Source organism: Sinohyriopsis cumingii, chromosome 5, assembly GCF_028554795.1.
Source record: "Sinohyriopsis cumingii isolate HCF-2022 chromosome 5, ASM2855479v2, whole genome shotgun sequence".
Classification (NCBI taxonomy): domain Eukaryota; kingdom Metazoa; phylum Mollusca; class Bivalvia; order Unionida; family Unionidae; genus Sinohyriopsis; species Sinohyriopsis cumingii.
The window spans coordinates 52,374,444-52,401,980 of record NC_142965.1 but is presented as its reverse complement, the minus strand read 5'-3'; the positions used below and the strand labels follow the sequence as shown (position 1 = coordinate 52,401,980).

Genomic DNA, 27,537 nt, shown 5'->3' with positions numbered 1-27,537 from the left:
GGCTTAAGAAATGGTTTAGGAACATGCATAAGTTCATGTTTTAACCTGAAACAACAAGAAATTTCACTAGTTAATGTCATGCACAGTGCTGTTCTAATTATGGACCAAACTCGTCCAACTGTATTGGACATACAAGGGAGAATAAATTGCTCATGAAAAGACTAATTTTCAATCAATTATTGTTCCCTTGCATTCTTGGGTAATAATACGTGTCTCCTAGCGCAGTAAACAAATTAAAAGTTATGCATGGACAACATGATCATCTAGCCAGTCCAAAAATGTGTAAATAAAACATCAGTCCAAAAATGTGTAAATAAAGCATCAGTCCAACAATGTGTAAATAAAGTATCAGTCCAACAATGTGTAAATAAAACATCAGTCCAAAAATTTGTAAATACAGCATCAGTTCCAGGCCTGTTGTTTACAGACGCATATTGTCATTTGCCTATGGTGAATATGTCAGTTCTCCAACTAGAATAGAAAACCAGGAGCCACATGGCATCCTTCCCCTTTTCTGGAATACTGTCATATTCTCAGACATCCTGCCTGGTCCGACTAGTCCCTAATTTCAAGTCAAATGCCCTTAAAGTTTTCTGTCACAATGCATGCATCACCAGAAAAGTAATAGTCATGGTCTACATGTTTAATCACATGTTTTATCAGACAATCTAAATGTCTCTGATAATATTTAATAATAATTACCGTGAATCTATTGTTATTAATGGGATAACAGTTCTTATGGTTTTTCATGGGTAAGCTAAGCACAAATTTAAAACCACAGTGAAATCATGCTGATCTAACAAAAGCCCCCAACCCACCCAGTCATATGTAATAATATGATATCACCCATTTGATTTAATGTTTTATTTAATAGGTAGACTGTATACACTAATAAGAAATAGATATCTTAAGATACATTTATGAAACATGAACATGGAAACTGATTGATCACAATTTAATTTGTATGCAAAATTTTAGTAACATGAAAGCTCTGAATTATAATGCAATGGCTGTATCTGACAATATAATAGTAATACATGGAAAATTATTCCCCATCTGTGTCGTTTTACTTCTCAATGTACATATTATATTTATTTATAATAATGAACAGCCACTAAAATTCAGTCCAATAAAATTTGAAACATATGAGAAATAGTGAAAAAAATGAAAGATCAGCAAAATACAAGGACCAGCTGGGTCTGATATCCCTCACCTAATTACGATGGTAATTACATCAGTGTAATTAAGCTTGTTTAAAAGAATCAAAAACAGATGTTGGCATCTCCTCTGATTAAGATTTCCACCCTGTGCTAAGTGTAAGCAATGAATAACTTAATAAACCCCATTACTGCGCATGGAACTGAATGTTGGTATAATCCTTAATAGAAATATACACCACTACGCATTATTTTACATTCTTCTTTTAACCCTTTACCTCACAGAGCATAGTTACAAAGTGCAGCGCGCTATAAATAGAACACCTGTTACCTATTTGACTCCATACGCATAGGCCTGCCAGTTAACTGTTAAGCAATGTAGTGTATGTTATGTTTAACAGTAATTTTAACCATTTTACATTTTTGGTACATGTCTATTATGTGTGGAAAAATTAAGACTAAAGTCCGATTGTTATAGCTGTGTGATTATTTTTCACAGAAGAATTTTTTTATGTGCTTTAAAATCTTGAGAGAACTCGTTCACTGTCATCTCAGTGAGGCCACGTGACCAACCGTAGCTGCCATTTCTCATACTCGAAAATTTTTCGTCTGCGTCTACATCACTAAGTCATCTGAATTTGATAATCTATAAAATCTAATGCTGCCTACATCAATATTACAGCATCTACCTAAGTTACTGAATTTTTCACAGCTGTGATTCTAATTGTGAAAACTTCGTAATTACTGAATGAAATCCACGACCTCCATTTTGGAGAGTGGAGACCCAATTACTTTAAATAGCAGATATCGACTAGAGCATAAACAGTGACCATGTGGTCTGACGTAATTGTCATTCGCAGAAATGAGTGTAGTATCTACTAGGGGTTTTCCTCCGAAGGTGGCGCTACGAAAACTGGCTTAAAATGGCTGATGTTTACAGCAGGCTTCAAAAGGCGCTTCTATGCAAATGGAGTAGAGGAGTCAAAAGGCGCTTCCATGCGAATGGAGTAAAGGCGTCCAAAGACGCTTGCATGAGGTAAAGGGTTAATATGTTAATTCCTTGAAATTAAGAGCCCACAAAAATTTATTTTATAAAACAAACAATAAAATCTGATACCCATGAATTTAAAGTGATTCACAGTAAAGTAAAATTACAAAACAATCAGAAAACTAGGTGAACCATTAAAGAAAACAATGTTACCACTCAATTATATGTACCTTCAAAAAACACTAAGATGTATCTGAAGTGTATGTCCCAAACAGAACTGTCATCAACCTTACAGAACTGTCATCAACCTTACTACCATATCTTCACAAAAATTAAATATATACCAAAACCATCATATCTTGTCCAACCTTTCCTGCGACGATTGCTCTTGCGTGTGGCATATCTGGGGGGACGGAACTCCTCCTCACTGAAGTCACTGACCTCTTCTTCACTCTCCCAGTCTTTCTCACAAGTGGCCTCAGAATCAATGTCTCTGATAAGAGTAGAAATCGTTCATCGCTGATTTATTTTCAGAGAGAGATAAAATAACAGAATCCAAAACAATTAAGCAGGGACAGAGACAGAAATAGATATAAGCTGGCAAACATACATAGACATAACTAGAGGCTCTTAGTTTTAAACAAAGATTTAAAGAAAAAAGACTAGATCATGCAAAAAAATCAAGACAAGAATATGGCAGAGGAATAGACAAAGAGCAAATAAGGTGGGCAGAGAGACAGATCTAGAAGGAGCAGCAATACAATTGTCAAGATGGCCAATTTGGTGGCCATATTTGATGACAGATCAATACCATTTTCATTCTGGAACAACTATACATTATAAGAAGTTTTCTGGTTAAATCCCTTATGTCAATATAACTTTTGATTGAAAAGGAATAGAGATAAGATTTTCAAGATGGCTGACGTGAAGGCCATTCTGAATGTTAGCACCCATTTTAGAAGATTTTTTTTAATTGAAATCCCCATGTTGACATTACCATCCATTTAGAATCAAGTGGACATCATAAAATTTTGTTTTTAATGAAAACACCCACACATCATGATACGTTTTTATTGAAAAACCCAATGCTGATATGACATTCCATTTAGAATCAAGCAGACATCTTAAAAAAAAAATTATACTGAAAACTTCACATGATATAATAACCACCCATTGACAGACAAGTAGACATCATGAAACATCTTTTAATGAAAACCTCCATGTTGACATGACAATCCACTGAGACTCAGGTAGACATCATAAAAAGCTTTTGTGTTTTATACTGAAAAGCTCCATGTTGTTAATGACAATTCATTTAGAATAAAGTCAACATGATAAAGTTTTTATTACTGAAATAATCCCATGTTGACATGCAACCAATAAGAATCAAGTAGACATCATAGAAAGTTGTTTTTTTTTATAACTGAAAACCCCACTGTCGATAATATCATCCATTTATAAAGTAGATATCATAATTATATATAAAAAATGAAAACCCCTATGGTGACACGACAATCCATTTAGAATTAAATAGACATCATAAAAAGTTTGGTTTTTTTTTTTTACTGAAAACCCCCATGCTGATATGAACAGCCATTTAGAATCACCCATCATAAAAGTTTTTACTGAAAACCCTCATGTTGCTATGACCATCCATTTAGCATTATGTAAAACATTATAACAAGTCTTTTACTCAGAACCCCCATGTTGATATGTCCATCAATCTCAAGTTGTTTTGTTTTTACTGAAACCCCAATGCTGTCATGTCCATCCATTTAGAAAGAAAAGCACTAACAAGATTTTCAGCAAAGCCCATGTTGTGGCCAGAACCATTTTTATTTTGCACCAATCAAACATCATAAGAGGTCTTTTACCAAATCTTCCAAGACTTTCTCAGTAAGGTAGTTGATATCTTTCTGTAAGTTTGACCAATTTTTACTAAGATATAACACAATATCATGTGCTGCTATTGTCAACCTGAACAAAATGCATTCAAAACATTCAGAAGCGTTGTCTGAGGCTGATGCAGCAAAGGCAAACATTATACTGAGCTAAAAGAAACGTTAGGTACACTTTGATCTTAATTACCTCCAGCAGTTTTGGAAACTACAGTTTCAAATCCCATAGAGCTCAAATGCTTCTTAATTATTGTCCCAACTTTACAGTGTTTGGGTTTATTTCGAATTTCATGTGGCAATGGCTATTATCTCTCCCACCATGGGACATACTCAGATCACCACATGATGTCCAATAAACATAAATTTTGCCTTTCCTGTTTTTTTCCTCAAGCATCTGATTCTTCGTTTGTATACCTATGTGCCGACTCTTTAAACCTTTAAAGTGGCATATTCTCTTTTTCAACTCCGATGTATTTTAGTTTATGGAATGCCATTTTTACAAAATACTATATAGGCAGCAGCTTGATGATCGATGCAGGCACTCTGCATGCAAAATACGGGCAACTTAAAGCATATGAGGTACTCCTGTTAAGTTAAGACTGCTTCCCTTATGACCTCCACTGAATCAATATGAAACCCAGATCTGTATAATTTAAGGGTCGTTTCAGTAAGAATTTTATGGTCAACTTGTGAGGGTTGACAGGTCTGGAGTAGCAGTGATAATATTTTCAACGTGGTCATTGTGGCAGTGATATTTGATATTAAAGCAAAAACATTTCCATTAGGGGCCAACTAGACAGCATAAGAAATCTTGTGGTGAAAACCCCATGTCAATATGGCTTTCCATTCAGACAGCACAGTGATAGCAAGAATTATAAGATGGTCATACCTGATGTCAGACCAACATTTATCTTCATTTAGGAACAATTAGACATCATGACAAGCCTTTTAGTGAAAACCCCATGCTGATATAACAATCCATTTAGGAGAAGTAGTGATAACAATATTCTTGACATGGCTGCAGTGGTGGCCATACTGGATGTCTGAGCAGCACCATTTTCATTAAGGACCAGCTTGATCATGGAAGGATTAGTGTGTTAAGTTTCATGGCAATTATCGAATTAATTTCTTCGGAGTAGCAGTAAAAAACTTGTGCCAAGACAGATGCTGGATGATGGACAACAGTCAATCCCATAAGATCCTCCATTAAATGACCAGTATAGCTAACCCAAAACAATGTTGGCTAATTCAAAGTACACATATATAGTTATTCTAAGAATCAGAATTAAAGGTGACCTTAAGCATTTTCTTGTAATTTTAAAATTTATAAACAGTGTGGAAAATAGTATATCAGGATAAATATTTACCCTGAAGAGAGAGAGAGAGAGAGAGAGAATGAGAGTGAGAGAGTAAAAATGGTTTGATGAGGGTTCTGTGGAACAGTGTCTTATCAAAAATGACACCAATGTATGAAAAAAGGAATTTTACTGTAAATTGTTTCTCCAAAAATACTTACCCAATCAGATTAACAATCGGAATTACTTCTGCTAACTCCTGAATCTTGGTCTCCCAAAAACTTGAAAAAGTCTATCTGTCAATATGTTGTATAGATGAAGGGTAGTAACTCTTCTAAAGTACCCTCTCTTTCCCCACTAGGTGGCACTCCATATACCAATATCATCAGTTTTAATTTATAGCATTGTCTTAGACAATATGCTTGCATTGCTGGTAGGTTTGGTTGGGATTTACAGTAATGTAACATGGTCAGTATTTTCGGAGAAACATAATTTGCTATAAACATTCCTTTCTCTGTCAAATACATTACCCAATCATGTTAACATTAGGAGAACAAGTTAGAGGAGAAGAAAATGCCAAGCAACCAACCTCTGCCTAAACGTACCCAGCATGGTCAAAAGAACTTCCTACTTTTAAAGGTAAAACTCTCCTTATGATAGCTGACAAGTGTATATACATGCACAGGAAACTACCCTGTGGACTCCTGTACTCTAACAAGAACTATAAAAGGTTTTCTCAGCAGAATCCAGCAAAAGTTTGGTTGTGTCAGAAGTGGCACGGTCTCATGACTGTCTGAATAAAAACCACAGGACCAACTAGATTCAACTACATATTGTGTGAGGCCATGTCACAAGAAGAGAAAGAGGAAAAGTGGACAGGGCATCCCAACTGACTGATACATTATATCTCTAATTTAGACACTGTTGAAAGGCAAGTCTTGTAGAATAGCTGTTATTTCATGAGCAGAAATCCTCATCAGATGCACATGTTCCTGTGAGAGATCAGAGTGTGCTGACTTTATAGCTCCCTTTAGCCAGGAAGATAATCTTCTCTATTCCTGGTTTTAGTGGGAGGAAAGCCTCTGGTGTCTAGACTGGATGGACTTCATGTACTTAAGATAAATTTGGAGAGCACATACTGAGTTATGTAGCCTTGCCTCTCTTGAAATATTGATAGACAAGAGAGGCCATAAAGTTATTTTCTGGTTGCCAGTAGAAGGAAGCCTGTTCTTCTCAATGAAACCTGGTTGTATCATTAAAAAGGCTAAACCACTGGAACGAAACTGCAGGTAGTTTTGATCCATGGACTGAGCATGGAACCTGCCTACTCATGATGCTGAAGCCAAGGCTTCAAGGAAGCATGATGGGTTTCCTTATGTTGTGTCCATTTGTCACTGACGATCTCTAAGTCTGATAGCAAAAGTGGGACTTGCAACCTGAAAGGCTTCCATCACAGCAGATTGTGTCCTGTGCTTGTGGGTCTTCCAATGGAATTCCTGATGCTAGTCATTCTCAATTCTGCCAATAAATTAGGAAGTACCTGATTTCCAATGAGATCTACATCTAATGATCCAACGGACTAGAAATCGGATGCCACTGAGAGAGGAGAGTTATCAGCAAAATGAAGATTCATGAGATCGACTCTCTTGCCATTATAAAATTTTCATCAGAAGCTCCGTCCAACACATGGACAATGCAACTGATGTGTTTATGAAGCAGACAGACTAAGTTCATATGAATGAGGAACTTCATACCCAAATGAATGAAATGCTGAAAAGAAACAACAGCTGACTTGTCCATGGTACTATCCACAATAAGCTTTGAATGAGACAAAAAAGGTTGTGCACATCGTGAAGCAAAACCGAACTTACCAAGTGTTTCTGTATGTATGCTGACATCATGGATGAGTATGTCTTGTGGGGAATGATGATGATGGAATCCAATGTACGGGTAAAAACCCAAGGACTGACGTTGAGGCTAAAAAGTAGGACATGAAACTGATACAGTGCTTTCTTGTAGGTGAAATGCAAGCATTTTCTTGATGTTACATGAATGGGAATGTGGAAATATGCTTCAGACTGGTCCACATTTACTACGTATTCATTGGGATATATGGACAAACAGACAGACCTTTGGGCTTTTATAAATAGGTTAAAATTACTTAGATCTATTATGAAGTGCAATTTCCCATTGGCTTCTTGACCAAGAACAGCCTGAAATAGAAGACCAGAGATGCTTTAGAAAAACAATCTCTACTGCCCTTTTGTCCAGAAATGTTATTACTCTTTCTGCAATATACTGGCCTTCATGGGGCCAGTCAGTCTCCATCATGATGGGGATTGACAAGATGGGAGGGGGCCAGCGTAGATCTATTATGAGGTGCAATTTCCCATTGGCTTCTTGACCAAGAACAGACTTGAATAGAATACCAGAGATGCTTTATAAAAACAATCTCTACTGCCCTTTTGTCCAGAAATGTTATTACTCCTTCTGCAATATGCTGGTCTTCATGGGGCCAGTCAGAGTCTCCATCATAAAGGGGACTGACAAGATGGGAGGGGGCCAGCTTAATGAGATGTGGAACCCTTCTAAAGCCAACTGTACCAACGTCCTGTTGTGAGGGAATAAACTGGTCAATGAGCTGTGGAGCAGAATGAGCTTGATACCCCCTTGTGACTTGCGAGGGACAATAGAGGGGATGTCACAGTTTGGTGTTAGAAGAGTGCAACAGTGTATTCCTTCATATCAGACCTAGATTACAGGAAGCCATTACAGCATGATGGATCATCCGATTAATGACTATGGAGATGCCACTAACTGCATCTCAAGCATGACCATTTTTGGCCTTCTCTGCCAAGAGGTGCATTGTAAGGGAACAAATCCAACACAGAAGAAACACAAACCATATTCCATACAAGTTTTGATGTGGCACTGAATACCTGTCTGTCCACTTTGTAATAATGAGGAAATTACATATTTAGGGCAGATAAACCACTGTCAAGGCTAGTCATATTCATATAATAGGTAGTACTGTGCAACATTATATATACCAACCCCTGGCGAGGAAAAAGTGTAATCCAAGTGGACAAAAAGAGTAATCCAAGCAGAAAAAGACTAATCCACATATAACATGATAAAAATTAAATGAGCATATGTACAGAATGATTTATTTATCCCTCTGGACTTTTAACACAAATTACTGCTTCAAGTTTTCATATATAACACTTTGAGCTTTAAAAAAGCAACAGACTCTCATACTGCATTTCAAAACACTTTGTACAGTACTAGCTGAGACTATAAATGTTTTGCACACCAGTAGAGCACTAAATGCTGGGTTACAGAGCCTCTATCTGAATTCAATTTTATTTTTGTTAACAATGCTGAACAATCTCTCATAGTCATCATTAGAATGGTAAAGAACCAATATTCTTTTTATAACCTGAAAAAGAAGAGGAAATTTATATCTTCCAGTTAATGGGTCTTTTAGCTGGGAAGTAAGACAAAAAAAATCAACTCTGTCCACATTAAGTACATCGTCAGGTTGAGGGCCAATTTGATACTTCAGGAGTTCTCCTTTTAATTTATAAGCAGCCTTTCCAGCAGCATGGTGCATCATATGACAGAGACAACCTGATATGTACAATGATGGAGACATTTTCAAAATATAGAATGCAATTCCTTTATGAATTCCAGCCATCATTGATGCAGTATCAGCTGAAAACCCCATACAATTCTGCCAACTTATGTTTATTGAAAGCATTATCAGGCATATAAAAAAAAATGTTTTCTCCAGTGGAATCTACTGTTAATTATGGTAAGGAAAGAAGAGCACTCTGACTTTGCCCTTTTCGTTGTCAAAGTCTCTTACACAGACTGGGTACAACTTTTTGTCATAATCACTACTCCTGTCTGTTACAATACTAAACGGCCCAATTTTCATGGCTTCTGCAATTTTAAGTGAAGTATCTTCTGCTAAACACCTAACAATATTAGATAATTTTGTTCTTGCACATGCATATTTTCTGCAATTTTGGAATCAGGAAACATCTGTTTGAACAAAGTACCAATGCAATCTTCTACCGCTAGGGGTAGTCTGTGTTATATTAAGAATTCGGTACATGATAATGCCTCTGCATTTATAAACTTCATGTCCACAATTTAATTCTGCTGTAAAAAAGAAATTACCTTAGTACTGGAGTTAGTATTTTAGTGTCAAATACATACAGACTGGTTCCATACCAGATATAAATTAGAACAAAGAATCTGCGAGCAAAGATTATATGTTAGAAAACCAGTCTGTTCTCTCCTAACTAAACCATAACAGCTGCTATAAATAGAAACCGAGGTCAAAAGTTTGAAAGTAGAACCAGCCTGTTTCTTGGAAATAGGGCAGCTGCTATAAATAGAACATAATACTGTTAGGAAAGTGCATGCAAGTCTACGGACAAGCGTACTCTTACATCATAGATAGAAGCCGTCTTTCTTTTCTATCTGTGGGATTAACGGGATGTTAATACAAATGAGAAAACAAATTATTAGTTTTTTTTGGAGTTGAATATATCGAAAATGCGTAATCCAAATACATGTACATTTATGTGTAAGGCATAATTTAGTGAAAAAAAGCATAATGATTAAGGCAAAAGCGTAATGGTTGTCATGTATGCCTTAAGCCATTATGGATAAAAGGTGAATGAAAGTCAAATTGCTTAAGGAAGGTATTGTTATTACCAGGCTCGATGATTATTTTCTGTTAAGTGACCAGCTATTTCCACAATCTTGAAAAGATTGGGGTAAAATCCTGAAAGACAGATATTTACAGACATTCTTATCAACCAAAGCCTAGATTTTGTCAGCTGTATTTGTAATCAGCAGTGAGGTACACTGTAGGTGGTAGGATAAGAACAATTTCTTCTATGGCCACTTTGAAACTTAATTCACTTCTTTCCATGGTAGGATCAGAATCATCCCTATGTCAGAATGGTCTTCCTCCAGTAGGTATTTCCTGGGATATGTCATACTGTACGGATCTGGATCTCACTGTCTAATCAGCATGCTGAATATATTCTGCACTAGAAGGATGGCCAGACACAGATGACTGGGCTGATATGGATGGCCAGACACAGATGACTGGGTTGATATGGATGGTCAGACACAGATGACTGGGTTGATATGGATGGCCAGACACAGATGACTGGGTTGATATGGATGGTCAGGCACAGATGACTGGGTTGATATGGATGGCCAGACACAGATGACTGGGTTGATATGGTTGGCTCAGATGGAATTGGAGTTGTTGGACAGCTTGACTGTTTAGCTGCTGCACTTGAACACACTGAACCAGCATTATTAGTGCTGTATGTACTGTTTCAGAGCAGTTGGTGAGTTCTGTTGACATAACTATATTATTACAAATATACATCAAAAACAGAATGGAAAGTGCTATCCCTGGATTCTACAGGAGAATGCTTGATAATACCAACGTAATTTTTATAAATATGAACAAATATCATTATTATACAGGTTAGAAAATTTTAATTTGTACTCAGTCTTATCATTGTCAGTTTGCTGGCTAGACAGGTTAATCACCAGCCAGCACAGTAAACAATTCACCAAAAGAACAATATGTCAGGATTGGGCAGCAAAACCACAAAACACTCCCATATGCTCAGTTTCGTTGCCTATATCATGTCCAGAAGGAGAGCTGGACTAATACCCAGTGGGTGGCTTAGATTTGCATGATCCAACTTTCTTGTTGACAAAAGCTTTCAGGATCATACTGGGTGCCTTTGATTTAAGATCTGTTGGCATCTGTCTGCAATATATCCTCCATACAAAGCAATTTAGTATTTGGAGGGAGAGGCATTCTTGTATCCATGCCAAACCTGATTATGGGTCAGAGGAAGGGTGTAAATGTAAAATGTCTCGATCACTAGATTTGGACTGAGGGCTGTTCCAGTAAAACATATATCCCCCCCACCCCCGGGACGGCACTTAAAAAAAAACTTCTGTAGGAGGTTGTGTTTCAAACTATTTTGATTCTGATGGTGGAAGGTTGGTTAAGAAAATCACTTCTGTTGTGGGTTGTGTTAACAAAATGAGAAATCGCTGGTGAGGTTGTCAGAAGAAAAAAAAATGAATATCTATTTGAAATCGCATCTAACTGCCTATTAGTGGTCTAATGTGAATAAAATATTGGGTCAGAAAATGATGCCAGAACATGTGAGTGCACACAACTTGTACGAAGTAGCGTACTTTTAAAGCAGTGATACGCGTTCTGCAAATTATGTCAACGTTGCGGATATAAAATATGTGCTTTGCGCAGTAAGCAATTTTTATTAAACTTTTAACTTTCAAAGTGCATTTCGCAACATAATTCGTGCTGCCAGTAGCAGTCTCGCAGCACTAGATGCGACATCCAGATAGCTGGATACTTTGGTTTGACATGAGCGGCTGTTAAACTAAATTTGACTGGTTCATTAGGTCCTGGAACAACCATTTATGCTAGTTTTAACCTTATTCTCATCATGGAAGTTTTACAAATGCATGTTTCAAATAAGGGCCACACAGGAAACCAAAGTAGCTGAATTACAACAGGGTTTGTCTTCAGACGACATTTTCTGTCGGCAAATACTGGCTGGTGATAGCTATGATGACAATGAATTTCATGTATATCGGTCTGTTGGACATTGGAAAATGTCACTGGAAATACCAGTGTGTGATCTGGGCCCAAAACTGATGATGAGTGCGAGTCCGATGTACGTGTTGGATGGACAATATGCCGGTTATATTTATTCAAGATACCTATGTCTGAACAAGCAGACTATGGGAATGTTGGACTTAAAACCCTAATACAGCATTATGGAAGAGAAAAAATCTGGCATAAGAGGCAGCAAAGCACTGATTCAAGGAAGTGAATCTTTGGCAGAGTTCATGTTAGTGAAAACTCAGCGGTCTCAGAAATGCTTAATAAAGCGTATTTGGATGCCAACTTTTTTTAATTAGAAAATCACTTAGGCGAGAGTCCTCCGTACGCATGTAATAGGTGGGCGGCAAAATTCAAAGACTTGCCAGTCCTGCTTTAACCACAGGCTTATTGGGAAAATGTGTTGATCAATTAGCTGTGCTGATATTTACAATCACAGAATTTAGTGGCTGAAAGCTACCCCCCCCCCCAACCACTACCATGTACATGTCACCAATTATAAGAGTACATCAAAAGAACATGCTGCAATAGCTGGGAACATCTACTGATATTTACAGTGCTTGAATTCAGATATGTATATGTGGTCATTTATAACAGTACATCAAATAAACAACTTTAGCTTTCATTACTGTGTTAATTTCAGAGTGTAGCAGAGTAAGCAGTGCATGTGACCTCATAATTATGACATGTTGAGACTTGAATGAGTACTTTGGGGTTCAACAGCAAACTAACGAAGATTGTAACGAGATTCAGGAGAGTGCTAAAGTTACTAGAACTGATAATTTGGATTGGACAGTAGCCAAAAGTAAGAAAGTGTGCGATACCTAGCTTAATGTTTTGAATAAGATCTTCCTTGGATTGACAAAATTCAGACTCTGATGGACAAACAAGAGCAAAGTCATTGTTATAAAGAATGTAGAAATTAAACTCAATGGCAACCAACAGTTCTTATAATTTGTATAGTTTTCTGGGAGGGGACTGTAACTTTTGCTGGTGGGACTCCTATTTTTACCAAAATGGGAGTCCTGGACTCCTATTTAAAATCTTAGTGAGACTTCTGGAAAACTTTTCTTTTTGGAACAGAGATGTCCAGGAGAGAATACCAATGGGGCCATACCTCTGAGATGTTGAAAACTGCACAATCATAAAGAACAGTAACTTGTTCAAGCTAGTTATGCATATGCGTTTCTGACAGCAGGCAATGAAAGGAGTTCACAGCACAGAATAATATTCATACACAGAGGAGGAGGATCATATTAAATTTAGAAACAATTAACAGATTAATGCTCATAGGGAACAACAGAGAATCCCCATACAACATAATTATGTGTGTATAGATCTCTAGTTGGCAGAACCACTATGGCAACAAAACATTAACGAGACAAACTTTCATATCATGCAGATGTATTACCAAATGAATTACATGCTCTCTATATGCAAAAATTAAATGACATTAAACATAAGATATTGACTGATTTCTGTAAACTCAAAGCAAGATGGATAAAATTAGTCCTGTTTGTGTTTGGTTCTTCCTATGTATATTTTGATCATGGTGATATTTTCTGCAGACCTTTTGGCACTTAGTTCCAAGCCATCATTTGGTATTTGTATTATAAATTGGAATACCATTATCTAGTACACAACATTTTGCAGCAGTGTTATTAGCTAATGATGAAATTGATGACAAAATACTTGATGTCATTCTGATATATGGATTCTTTACTACACTACTAATCTGTTCATCCTGATTCTTTTTTACCATCAACTTTAGTTTTACTGGTACCAGTACTTTTAATAAAATTGTAATTTCTATTTTCTTGCAATCTAAATATTTGTAATCAAGTATTATTGACAAAAGGTAAAATGGGCTGAGTTGTGTTGTAAAATCTAAAACTATTAATTAGCAAGGAACTAAAGTAAAAAGTGGGTCAACTTCATGTGTGCAGAAATTATTGCCATATTAGTGTTGTTAGAAACAATAGAATAGTTGTACAAGATGTATTTTGCAAAGTTGTAGAACCAGCACTCATACTGTTACCACATATTCCATTTAAACAATATTATCATTATTTCTGCATATTCTTATCAGTACTTTCCCAGTGGTATTCATTTTCTGATCTGATGTTCATTTCTTGTGCAATTTTTATACATCAAGAATTCTTATAGTATCATTAAAAAACAATGTAATCTGCACAATATTGAGTTGTTTGAGAAGAAATTCATTTTTTTAAACCCAAAAATCACTGAAGCTTTGAGTTCTGGCATTAAAGTCTCACATTAAATAACATTTGAGGTAGCCATCATAGTAATTTTAGGATGCATCTGAACTAATTTCATCTTTGGTATATTCAGATCTTGAATGTGATGGAGGAACATGGCTCCAAAATAAACACATCAATTTTAGAACCTGTTCATTGACGATGAATCAAGTATATAATCCGAGTCTAACTGAACTGTTAGAAATTTTTTAATTCTTTTGATTTCAGTAGAGCCATAACAGAGTGGAACAGTAAGAAAGAGTGACAGATATTTAAGTGTTAGGGAGATATTTAACAATGGCTATTCCTCCCACCACCACTTCCTCATTGGAAATCACACACACACACACAATTTAGAGTAAATCCTGAAATCCTGGCAGCATCTGTGCTGGGGAGATAACCTGACTATTATATTTGATTTTATTGGTCTCTGGTTATCCCATAGTATTTCTGTTACTTGAACATTATCTTACAGTGTGTCCAGTCAGCATGGTCGAAAAAGTCTTACAACCATTGAGAGTTGTTAAAGGACCCAAATTACTACAGATATGAAAGAACATGAACCATACAAAAATCAGTGATGATAAAATAGAGCATACATGGGTTTAACCATCCCTGATTGGTTGATAATGAAAGTAAGGTTTTAGTAAAAAGAATCTTTTGTGAGCTTTTCCTACTAGTAACTGAAAAAAGTGAGGGACATTGTTTGTTTAACATAATTTCCATCCTTTTACAGACCTGTGTTTGGAAGACTCACTACTGAAATCAGCAGCTGACTCTTTGGTGCAGTATTGAAAGCACACATTTCAAATCTGTGGTCCAGAAAATGGTGCAGCTGTTATGGTTTTCTTTTCACAAAAGTTGTCGTCATAGATGTGTCTATACTGATACAAATTTGATCATGAACACTTAAAATTTTAAGTTATTGAATTTTAACCTCATGGTATTTGCACAAGTTTACAGGGGTAACTGGATTAGTACAGTCCTGAATTCTTGAGTTTTGAGAAGAAACATGGAATCCAAGCAGAATACATCCAGAAATGCAGAGGTTTTCAATCTTGGATTTAGTCTCCCCGTTGCATTTCACATTGATATGCATATTCACAGACAATTAGTATAGAAGGAAGAAAAGTAAGTGACAGATTTAGATACATTTCATAGACAAGACAAAGAGTATGTGGGGGGGGGGTAAACAAGATCACAAGAACAGGCTGGAATGGATAAGTATAATAAAAACATTAATGAGCAGAAGTGTGACTTTTTTTTAAGTGTGCAACATTATTTTCTCAGCCTCAGTAAGAAATTACATCAAAGAGAAGACAAAGTGTGTACAGTTAACTAAACCAATGTGAATTTATCTACTTAAAAGATGTGTCAAATTGATTTTAACCTTGTGGTTATATCTGTTCTGGCCTGTTTCTGTCCATTCTGGTGAGGTTGGAAAAAAATTTAGCAAATCTGGCAGATTACGATTATCGGTATACACTGTACTTCTGCCTGAGAGAAGTGAATAATTTTATTTCTTGGATAGTTGATTCTGGTTGTTGCTCAGTTCAAATGCATCATTGAAAAACACTGATGCATTCTTATACTTTGTTACAAATATTTATTACAGATGCATATCTCCAGATATCGGTGAATATAGCTTAAATAAGTTATAACAGTTCTAGTTGAAACAATGGACATTGTTAGAGAAACTTTAAGTGAGCTAAAATGTAAACTTTTTGGCAGCGTGTGATGCAGGATTGCTTAAGACATCTCCATCTCATATGCTCACCATGAAAAATCCATTTGTACCAACTGATGATGACTTTTTGGTAACTGTCAGAGAGGCTTAACTGACGATATTCAAAGGTCTACAAAATGTTATAAACTCATACAGCTGTGGCAAAAATAATGGACTAGTACCTTTGCTGTTGTTGCCACATTTGATTAGTTGGTTGATTTAGTTAGGTTTTTTTGGTGTTTTTTTTTTACAAACAATATATTAGGTGGAGGAAGAACCCTGAAAGACCATCAACCCAAACTGGTTGATCTGTGACATAAACTCGCTCTGTGAGATGTGCAAGTGATGTAAAAGCAAGCAACTTTGTACACTTGGGCATATGGAGCCGGGCCCCAAGTGGCCAAGTGGTCTAAACTGCTCACCATTACGGATCACTGCCATCTATCTAACCTCTGCCTGTGTGGGTTCAAGTCTCAGGTTCGGCCAATGTGGGTATGTGAGGAAGCCTGCCAGTAGCTTTTCATGGGTCGGTGGTTCTTTAAGGGGTTTTCCCGGGTTCTTCCTCCATCGTTAATACTAGCCGCCATGTATAGCCTATCTTGTGCTGAAAAAATGGCATTAAACCCTACAACAACAGCATATGGAGCCTCTGTTGATTTGATGTTTATTTCAAACAGCCGAAGTTATTTAGACATGAGATCTTGGGTTTTGGTAGATCATTATGGCCTTTACACCATTTTTCGGATGAAGAGAAATCTATATATGGCAGCCAGTTTTAATGTTGACGAAAATCCAAGTATTTTTGAGACACCAAACACCACTTATGTAGAACCACTGACCTTCTACACGTAACTGACAACATTCTCATTTACACACTGGAGGCAAGTAATCACATGACAAGCATCTTGTACCACTCGACCATGGAAACCCCTCAGATCTGTATCACATACTAGCATCTTCTACCACTCTGCCATGAAAGCCCCTCAGGCCATAGGTATAAGTCTCATATGAAAGACTAGAAGTGGGAGATAGAACCTGTGACAACTGGATTGAAAGTGTAGAATGTTACTGCTAGGCCATCAATGATGATGATGATGATGGTGTTGACAATACAGTTAACTGCAATGACATTGATTTTACGAGTACTCTGGGGAAATGATTCCTTGACTTTCATCCGATTTTTTAAAATCTAATGAAAGATTTAAAAATGTTTGACTTGCTGTATTTCTTTTTTTTAATTATAAACTTTATATTAGTCTTGCTACAAGAATCAAAATAAGACATTGGTAACTGAAATATATGTTCTTACAAGAAATTATATACAGTAATACCTCGTGCATTCGCGTTTCTGGATTTGCGAATTCACGGATTCGCGAAATATTCATTGGTACCCTCTACGTACATGTTTTCTTTATTTTATTGAATTGTACCTTCATTATATGACTTCTGTGACATATGAAGTTTACCTAGTTTACCTTCCTGACAATGACAAAGAAAACGTCAGTCATTGAGTTTACAGTCCCATTCGTTACTTGGTTTTACCTTACTGTGAGTGCAAAAGAAAACGGCAGCCAATGAATTAGTATAGGGGTAATATTAGTATACATGTACCGTACAGTAAATGCGCTAGTGTGGCAAATACCCATTAGGTGCTATTGTACTCTATCTTTATGTCAACCATTTATTTCTCTTTTTAAGGGTAATGTATTAAGCTAACTTTTAAATAAAATTAAAGTGCTTTGGGAGCATGATTTGGGTCATATTTAGGGTTTAAACCCTAGAAATAAGCATTTATTAGCATTTTTAGTGACTCGTACCAAACATTTGCGATTCCTCCTGATCCGCGACTGGTTCTGGAACCTAACCTTGCGAATGTTCGAGGTATTACTGTAGTGTAAAAGTAGGCAGAAATAATATAACATCCCTTCCATAGGCATTAATGGGTTATTTCTGACAGATCATGTATTATAAGTTTACCAAAACATTTACTGAAAAAAATAATAACAAGGAATCATAGCATCTGACCACACATTTAAAGCAATACAAGCTTCAACTATTATTCTAATCAAAAGCAGCATGCCTGAGAACAAAGAAAATTAGCAAAACATAGTGACTACTTTAGTAAACACACAGTTTAGTAAGGAAACAAATTCCTGATTTCTGTAGTAGAATAGAAATCCCTATTATAAAATCTGTATTCATGGATATTAAATTAGTAGGTATTAAATGACTGATCAACAACATATACAGATAATAAGCCACCATGAAATTTGTGATTTCACAGTATCTGAGACATACATGGCTGACAGTCAAACAAACAAAAGGACAAAAGATTGATTATAATGAATGAATACAAATAAAAATATGCAGCAGATTATATGATCTATAAGAATTCAGTAGATTTACCTCCAGCCAGCTGTCATTTAAATTGCTTCTGTCCCCAACCCAATATTAAAATCGCTTCTACTGCCCACTAACCCATAGCCAGAAATTGTTTTTTAAAAATATGTTTCTGTAGGAGGCAGTGTTTTTTTTATTAAAATTGCTTCTTTTGTGGGTTGGTTGAATTTGAAAGTGCCTTCCCCCGGGGGGTATATGTTTTACTGGAACAGACCTGAGCCCTTTATTGCCTTGCTCTTTAGCTTCTTTGTTAAAATAACATTGGACTATACATCTTCTGCCCACAAAGAGCACACCTTACAGGTTATGGATGATGTATATTTAGTGCAGGCATGGCAAAGGCAGGAAGGAGCCCTGAGTGGCTGAGTGGTCTAAAGCACTCACCGATCCGGATCATGTGGGAAAGCCTGCCAGTAGCTTCTCGTGGGTTGGTGGTACTTCCCTGGGTTTTCCAGGGTTCTTCCTCCACCAGTTATACTGGTCACCATGTATAGCCTATCCTGTGCTGAAAAATGGCGTTAAACCCTAGAACAACAACAACAACAACAACAGCAAAGGCAGGAGTCAAAAATGCTTGTACTCCTTTTTACATTTAATAATCATATTGTCAGAGAATATCTAAAGATATAAGAATAAAACAAACTAGGTGTAAATATTATGTGAAAAAATGGATATAAATATCTGAAAATGAATGTATAATTCTCTACAAGTCCAAACTCAACAACAGCCTCAAATGAAAAAAAGAAAAACAGTTACCAATCAAATTAACAAGGACTGAACAAAACAGCAATTAAATATATACTGATGTTATAAATGTATTTTGAATATATCAAAATAAGGTAAAACTATGTGCCAAGAGGTGAACCTATGAACAAGAACACCTGTACTTTGAAATATGGTAACAAATTGATACAACATCTGAAATTCACCAAACTGCATACTTACAAAAAAATGTATTCACTACATGTGTGATTGTTTGACTTACTATACTATAAGACTATTAGATGGATAAAAATCCAAGGCTTCTTGAAGGCCTGCTGACAGTTTACAGCTAATGTTAAAACTGATATCAGGATTACAGAGTACCACTGAGCGGGCAAAGGGGAGGTAATCTATATGCGTTACTTCCCTTTGTCTACATAAATTACTGACAGCTTTACTTCTTTAATTCCATGGGAGGGCTGGATTCAGGTCATAGAAGAAGTAATACCCAACATTATTGCAACTGGATAATGTATTTGATGGAGAAATGACTTTAAAAGAAAAGAAAATTAACAAATAAATTCTTGATATCAGTGGTGATAAATTAATTTCAGCACAGTGATACATTTGTCCTGCCAGCCTGGAGGATAAGAATCTAAACTGATCTGTTAATAACTATTTTTAAATCCAATTTTCTTTTCTCAAAATAACTTGTTGTTATTCAACAGACAAGAAATATTTAACCTAAATATGTAGAGAAACATAAAAGATAAGACTTTATTCCCTAAATAATTACAGAGTGGGAACATGGAAGAAAAGACAAAGCTGCTGTAAATTCACAACTAACAGAATGATCTTTAGAACCACTTGTAAATTCTTACTCAGATGCTTCGTAATCTTCACTGTCATCATCAAAATCGTCCTCATCAAGCTCTGTCAATTTGGATTTTCTCTTTCTGGATATGGGCTGTGGTTTTTCTTCCAGATCCTCATGCTCTGGCCCAAAGATATTAGCCATGTCCTTCCCACGGCTGATTCCTAAACAGAAAAGTGACCAAAGAAGTTAGACATGTCCTTTCTGTGGTTGATTCCTAAACAAACAGTTAAGTAGAGGTTTTAGACAAATCTTGCCAATGGCTGATTCCTAAACAGGCAAGTAACCAAAGGTATTAAACATCTTCTTCCCATGGCAGATTCCTAAATTGAGACATGTCCTTTCCATGGTGATTCCTAAACAGATTAGTAACCTAAGGTATTGAACATATCCTTTCCATGCCTGATTCCCATGGCAGATTCCTAAATTGAGACATGTCCTTTCCATGCTGATTCCTAAACAGATGAGTAATCTAAGGTATTGAACATATCCTTTCCATGCCTAATTCCCATGGCAGATTCCTAAATTGAGACATGTCCTTTCCATGCTGATTCCTAAACAGATGAGTAACCTAAGGTATTGAACATATCCTTTCCATGCCTGATCCCTAAACAGACAAGTAGCTAATGGTATTGGACATGACCTTTCCGTGGTTGATTTCTAAACAGACAAGTAACAAAGGTGTTAAATGTTTATTTCCCATGGCCAATTCCTAAACAACAAAAAAAAATAAAGGTTACAGACATGACCTCCCTATAATAATAATCATAATAATAATAATGAGGACTATGTATATATATAGCACCTAATCTTTAGAAGCTCTAAGAGCTTTACAACATTAGACAACACCTATAACATTTTAAAAAACAACATATAATGATGTTATTACAACCAAAAAAAATACCATGAAATTTAAAAACATAAACATGCTGAAAATATTTACGGTAGGGATCATTATTAGGTCTTTAAGTTTGTTCTTGCAGTCAAAATAAGTGAGTTTTAAGAGCACTTTTGAATGGGATCACTGTGTCTTTGTGTCTAAGTTCAGTGGGCAATTCATTCCACATTGCTGGGCCCTGGTACGCAAAAGAACATTGTCCATATGACTTCATTTTTGTAGTGGTTGATGCTACAACAGAACACTAACCAAAGTTGTTAAGTATAGCTTTTTCATCGCTGAACAGACAAGTAATCAAAGATCCTTCCCACAGCTGATTCCTAAGCCAAAAGGTTACCAAAGAAATTAGACAAGTCCTTACTAAAGATGCATTATGACAAGATTACATAACTTTACTAGCATGAGACTGATGCTCTACTAGCAAACCTGCTTCTCCCCACCATTTTTTTTTTTTTTTACTGCTGAGTACTGAAATCAATGCAGATATTCTTTGAAAACTCTAACATACAACAACAAAAAAAAAACATTTACAGCTCGTGAATCTCGAGCAAGGTTGTTAAGAAAGATATTACCCACAGATTTTTAAAAACAATATATTCAAAATTAATTATTTTACCCAACTTCAGATATTTTATGCCACAAACAGTCCACAGAACTGAAGAATTTGCACCAGGTTGTCACAAACATGCATTAAAATGTAAAAATATGCTTTACATGCAACACTGTAATTCTAACAGTTACTGACCATTTTGGACACAAAATACCATTAACGGTATAATAGATGCAATTCAAACTTGCTTTCAAGTGCTTGCCATTACATTATTAGGCCAAACATCCAAAAATATTTGTTTCTGGTTGGCTGACTATCCCTAGCACCTTTTGCCCATGGTAAAAAAAAACACCAAAAAAAAATCACATTAAATATTTATGTTTTACAAAAAGCCTTGCCTATCCTAATTTTAAAACCATTGCAATAGAAAACAAATTTTTTCTTGGCCTGGTGTACCTGGAGGTTTTGGAGGGCGGGGTGGTTTTGGAGGTCTGGGTTCCCTCATATCATCCTCTATTGCAGTGTTGATCATTTCATCAAACTCCTCAAACTTGTAACTGATATTTCTGTGCTGTCGACAAGAACGGCCACCAAACCTGAATTTCATACTGCTTTGCTTTTTGTCACTGTCACATTCCTCTTCCTCTTCTTCCTCTTCAGGTTCAATGTTCTCTTTTGTTTCCTGAAAAGGTCACCAGCTAAGCATCAGCTTGCAATAAAGAAAACACCAAAAAGTTGTCTTATTTTCCCATATCATGATATTTTGCTTTCATCTTTTCTTCAAAACAGACCTTTGTTTCCATTGTTTCAATCAAATTTACTTTCTCTTTGAAATTCTGCCCAATCAACTGCAAACGCTCTATAGTATTATCAAAAAGAAATGAATATGCAAATATAGACCATGGCACATTTTCATAAAATAAAACTCTTATCATAAAATTGGCAAGCAAACAATGTGAGAGCAACATGTCTTTCTGCCATTACATTTTGTTTCCTGCAATAAATAACAGGATTGATAAGTGTCTTGGATAACAGCAACCACTGTGCCCTGTTGTAAATAACAGTATTACCAGGTTCAGAATAATGCAGTAATTGCGGCACCCTGTCGTAAGTAATAGTACTGTCCATGATAACACAATGACTGCTTCGTCTTGTCATTTATGACATCATAAACATGTGATTGACAGTACATGATGACTTGCTGAAAAAGACAGCGTTGAAAGGCCTCAGACAAAATACTGCAGTGCCATGCAAATGGACCCTTAGCGATAATGGTTTGAACAATCCCTTGATGATACTAACAATGTAGGACATTGCATCATATTTCAATTTTTAATCACTACTATAGATTAATACTGGCATAAATTGTCAATCAACCTAGCCAATTGATTGATGCAACATTCAGCTGTTCACCAAGGCAATTTAAAAGGTAATGAAAGAAACACTGTAACTTTGTAACTAGCCTGCATGCTCCCAATCAATATGTAGCACAATTGCTGCCATATGACTTGGTTAATTCTAGCTCATGAATACATGTAACTTGTTAGACCATGCTCAACTTAATTGCTTCAGTAGTAAACATCAATACTATTCTACAACATACATTTACTTTTAAATGTGAACAGCAAAACCACAATTTTACGTTAATATCTGTATAAACTTAACTATATGTGTGAGAGACTGATAAAAGGATAGGGTTAATAACTAAAAATGCATAATACTCATTTGAAGCTGAATTTTACATAATGTAATTGCAACAGACTATGAAAGTTTATGTTATTCTATTGCAGTTCTGAAAGTCAAGAAAGATACATGATTTAATTGTTAATGCTATGTATCTAAATTCATGGTCACTGCCACCACTACTCTGTCCATAATTCGTGATGACGTGACCAAATGGGAGTGACCTGATCTACCATGTCGTACCATTGAAAGTTAACTGCAGGAATTTCCTGGAGAACCTGTGAATGAGAACACATAGGTATGCATCTTGTAAATCTAAACTGATTGTGAAGTCTCCATTCAAAAATGAATTTAGAACCAGACTTAGTTTTTCGATTCTGAACTATGGTGCCCAAGCAAAAAGGTTGGGAGAGCTGAAGTCAATAAGTGACCAAACAAAATCGTCCACCTTGGATACCAAAAATGTCTTGAATAAAAATGTGGTGATTTTATGTTTTTAATAATCTTTACCACCCGGGGGCCCCAAGTGGCCGTGTGGTCTAAAGCGCTCGCCATTCTGAATCACTGCCATCTCACCTCTGTCTGCGTGGGCTTGAGTCTCAGGCTCAGCTAACATGAGTACGTAAGAAAGCTTGCCAGTAGCTTCTTGTGGGTCGGTGGTTCTTCCTGGGGTTCTTCCTCCACCAGTTTTACTGGCGCCATGTAATGCCTATCTTGTGCTGAAAAATGGCATTAAACCCTACAACAACAACAACAATATCTTTACCACCCATTCATGAGAATTAAGTTTATATCCTGCTGCAGAATGTCTGCTATGAATGGATCATTTGGAACCTCTGCTGTTGACGGAGCAATAGACAATTAGGATGGGGCACTGAAGGTGATACTGTGTTACTCCCCTCCTAAATGACATCCAGGATCCATGGATTGTTGGGGCAAAGTCAATTAAGTCCAAATAAACTACTAGCTGTAGCACTAAACTGGCTTTAGAACAACCAGAGTCCAATGCAGCACTATTGTGGGCATGCTGATCCTTATGAAAGCTAGTGTTGTGATTCTGGGACAGTATAAGAGACATGTGATCAATGTAAGCAGTCCCATCATTAATTATTAGACTAGACAAGATTGCCTTACATCTAATTCTGATGGCACGGTCCAGTCCTGACAGAACAGGGTAATCTTTTTTTTCTCTGTAAGTGCCTGGCTCATAATGTTTGGATGGATTATGGGATACTGGATCCACAAAACTAGTCCCTCCACCCCCTTGCATCAGGTGGAGCAGTGTCTAGGCTGAATTCACTTCCTGTCAGACTGCCTTGTATTATCATCAGAAGAGCAGACTGGCTGTCAAATCTTTGTGGAACAAGTCCTACTGGCACCATCAAATGCATCTTTCATGAGGTGAAGGTAAAGTGGGGCTGTACATGTAGCCATAGCTGAAAATATTTCCCCGATTCTCTTATTCCCTAGTAAGCCCTCTACCTTACAAATCTCATCCATAAAAAATTTGTTGACTAAGGCAACATCGTTTCATACATTTGCGCTGCTTGCTCTTAGTTCTGCCTGTAATATTAGACAACTGTAAATATCTGGAGCTAAAAAATAGCTATACAGGTGAAGCGAGTCAAGCAGTGGACTGTAGTGGACAATTACACTGTCTATAGAAAATTACCTGAAGGCGTTCGTGACAGCCTATACAGGTGAAGACACTCAAGCAATGTTTGATAATTAATGAAGTGAATGCTACTGGACTATTACACTTACAATAGATTGCACTGTCTAAAGAAAATTACATAGAGATCATTGTTACATTTTAGTCCAAGGTCACAGTAATACTAAGGAAGGGTCCTACAACTTTATGTAAACTCAGAACTAAATTCTACACAAAAACCAAAACCAGTGTTTGCTTTCAGTACCAAGCCCAGCCACATAACTGCCTGCTCTCATGCTCTGCTCATGTTATAGTAAGGGTTGGAGATTAGGGATTTAAATTAATTTAACATCTGTGCCTTATCCATGGGCATGAACTAATCCAGGATAGTGTAGTCATGGGAACATAACAACAGAACCGGACCTAGTGACAGTCTCTGGTAGCAAATATCCAGAATGCTGAGATTGATGATGATGACGTTCGTCCATCAGTGTCAATGAGGATCATTTAATGTCATCGATTCACTGGGGGTGGGTCCGGAGATGGCCAATCAGTCCAATCCGAGCCCGGAAGAGTCTGTTGCAGTGGGGACATGGATGTACAAGTTGCTGACTGGGAGTTGCGGAACTGCTGTTCCTGGATTTGCGCAGATTAATGTTCTGGCCAACTGTCACTACTAACAGCTAGAATCTGATACAGGCACTGAGAGTGAAATCATACTGATAATAATCATAAATGATAGATCATACTGGTGAAGCCAATCAATCATCACTGTACAATTATCAAAGTCCACTCTACAGGACTACTACACTGTCTAGAAAATACTTACAAATATAGACAGCATAGGTAATAGCTTATGCAAATTAAGCTAATCAAGCATCCTTTTTATAACTAATGAAGTGGATGCTAATGAACTATTACACCAATTATAGAAATGGGATGATAACTTGGCCTGCATAACATTACTTATAATTTCTCTCAAAGTGGACACTAATGAAAACTTTAACTGCTTTCTACTGAAAAAATGACCTGCACAACTAAATGGTCAGTAATTAATTGATCACTGACCGAAGAATACAAAATGGCCAAGTACACATTACTGAATGTACCTACAAGTGACCAGGGCAAGTAATACAGAATGGCACCAACAACATGCATAATGTAGGGAAACGTTGTTCTAATAGAGTTAGAAAAATTCACCTCTGACAGTAAAGGGCAAGAAATAGTTCAAAACATAGATGGCATACTTCCGACAGGTGAGAAACATCTTCAACTCACTCTCTAGTGGGTACAAGTGTCTCTATGAGCATGCTAACTACCATAAGCAGAAGTAGCAAGTTAAGTACACATGGGATTTGGTGTCATTTCTTATATCTACATTTAGATTACTCTGTCTAACTCCAACCTTTGTGGGCTGATATGTTTTAGCTTTCACAGCTAAACTATTAGCTTAGTAGGGCTGGATTTAAGAAGCAGTAGTGATAGTCCTGAAGTACTATGATCAGCTATTGTATTTTGAAGAAGACATATAAGTATGACATAATGTCCTAAATCGATAATATTGATGGATTCTTTCAGCCATTTCTGCCATGTGTACAAGACAGTATTACCCCATCTCAAATTAATTCTAGGATAAAAACTGCAATTATATCCAATCTTGCTAATTCTTGTGCATACAGTTTTGCAATATTTGCATTGTCATTATGGTTGTTGTTTATTTGCATCTGCATTATGGTTTTGCAGATCTGAAGTTATGACTGTATATACAAAATTTTATATCAAACACAATTTTTCTTTCTGAAGATATTCTCTCCAATGTAATTTTTAATAACAAAATATAAGAAATCGGTAGAGAAAAACAAGGAATAATATAGCCTTATGCTCATAAATACAACAGTATAAAGAATACTGATTAATTGCAAGAGAAGTACCAACACGTGCTTAAAAAGGATGCAGCTTTTCATACCTCTTTCAGAATGTTGTCCAAACTAATCCCCACAAATGCAAGTCTTTCTCTCCTGCAATTAAATATTGAAGTGACAGCATTTAATAAAGTGACAGCAATTAACAAAGTGAAAGCATTTAAATCTCAATGATAGTTCTAAAGCGTAATGCTGCAGTAATAGAATATGTAAGAATCTTTAAGAACTGGCAGAATGTTCATTTGAACTAAATCTCATTCCTCTGCCTAAGAGGCCATATTAAGTAAGCACAGCCTGTTTACCAAATGCTATTAATATACATACTATTATAATTTATGCAATTTTTCATACCCTTTCTATTTTCAAACACAGTTAACCAATAAAAATTATAACTATTTTTTGGACAACAATATTTAAGGAAACAATGTATACATTTCATTCAGTAAATCCGAGAGCAGATTCTATTAAAACCTTCATGATCATAAGCAAGTCCAAACGTCTTTTCTTACATCAGAGAGGGATAATAAAAGAATGTTCATTAGAAATTGTATTTATAGTATATACACGCGTATAAGCCGAATAATATAGGAAAAAATAAAGGCCTGGAAGAAGGGAGTGGTGTCGCTTATCCATGTACCAATGTCTAAACTTTACAGCTTTTAGTCTTTTTGTTGACTACTGTAATGGCTGTAAATCTTGGGACAAGAAAAAATAATTTTTTCAGTGTCCTATCATTTTTTCAGTGTTCTAAGACATATGCATGTAAAAAAAATCATTTTCAGTGACCCAACACTTATTAAATTGTTATAAAGTACTATGACTGATTTTTTTT

General features: G+C 36.3%; 1 protein-coding gene across 2 annotated transcripts in view; it reads right to left on the bottom strand.

The window, feature by feature from the left end:
• Nucleotides 1-27,537, bottom strand: part of LOC149799163 (uncharacterized) — a 114,907-nt gene that overhangs the window by 6,760 nt on the left and 80,610 nt on the right. Inside the window, exons 14-17 of one of the 2 annotated variants that reach the window (XM_089958343.1) lie at nt 26,750-26,801; nt 21,906-22,131; nt 20,009-20,165; nt 2,490-2,638 (exon numbers count right to left, since the gene is read on the bottom strand). In XM_089958343.1, coding sequence (XP_089814469.1) covers nt 2,490-2,638; nt 20,009-20,165; nt 21,906-22,131; nt 26,750-26,801 — 584 coding nt within the window. The remainder of the gene's footprint in view (nt 1-2,489; nt 2,639-20,008; nt 20,166-21,905; nt 22,132-26,749; nt 26,802-27,537) is intronic. The other variant, XM_089958344.1, reaches the window with a different exon arrangement.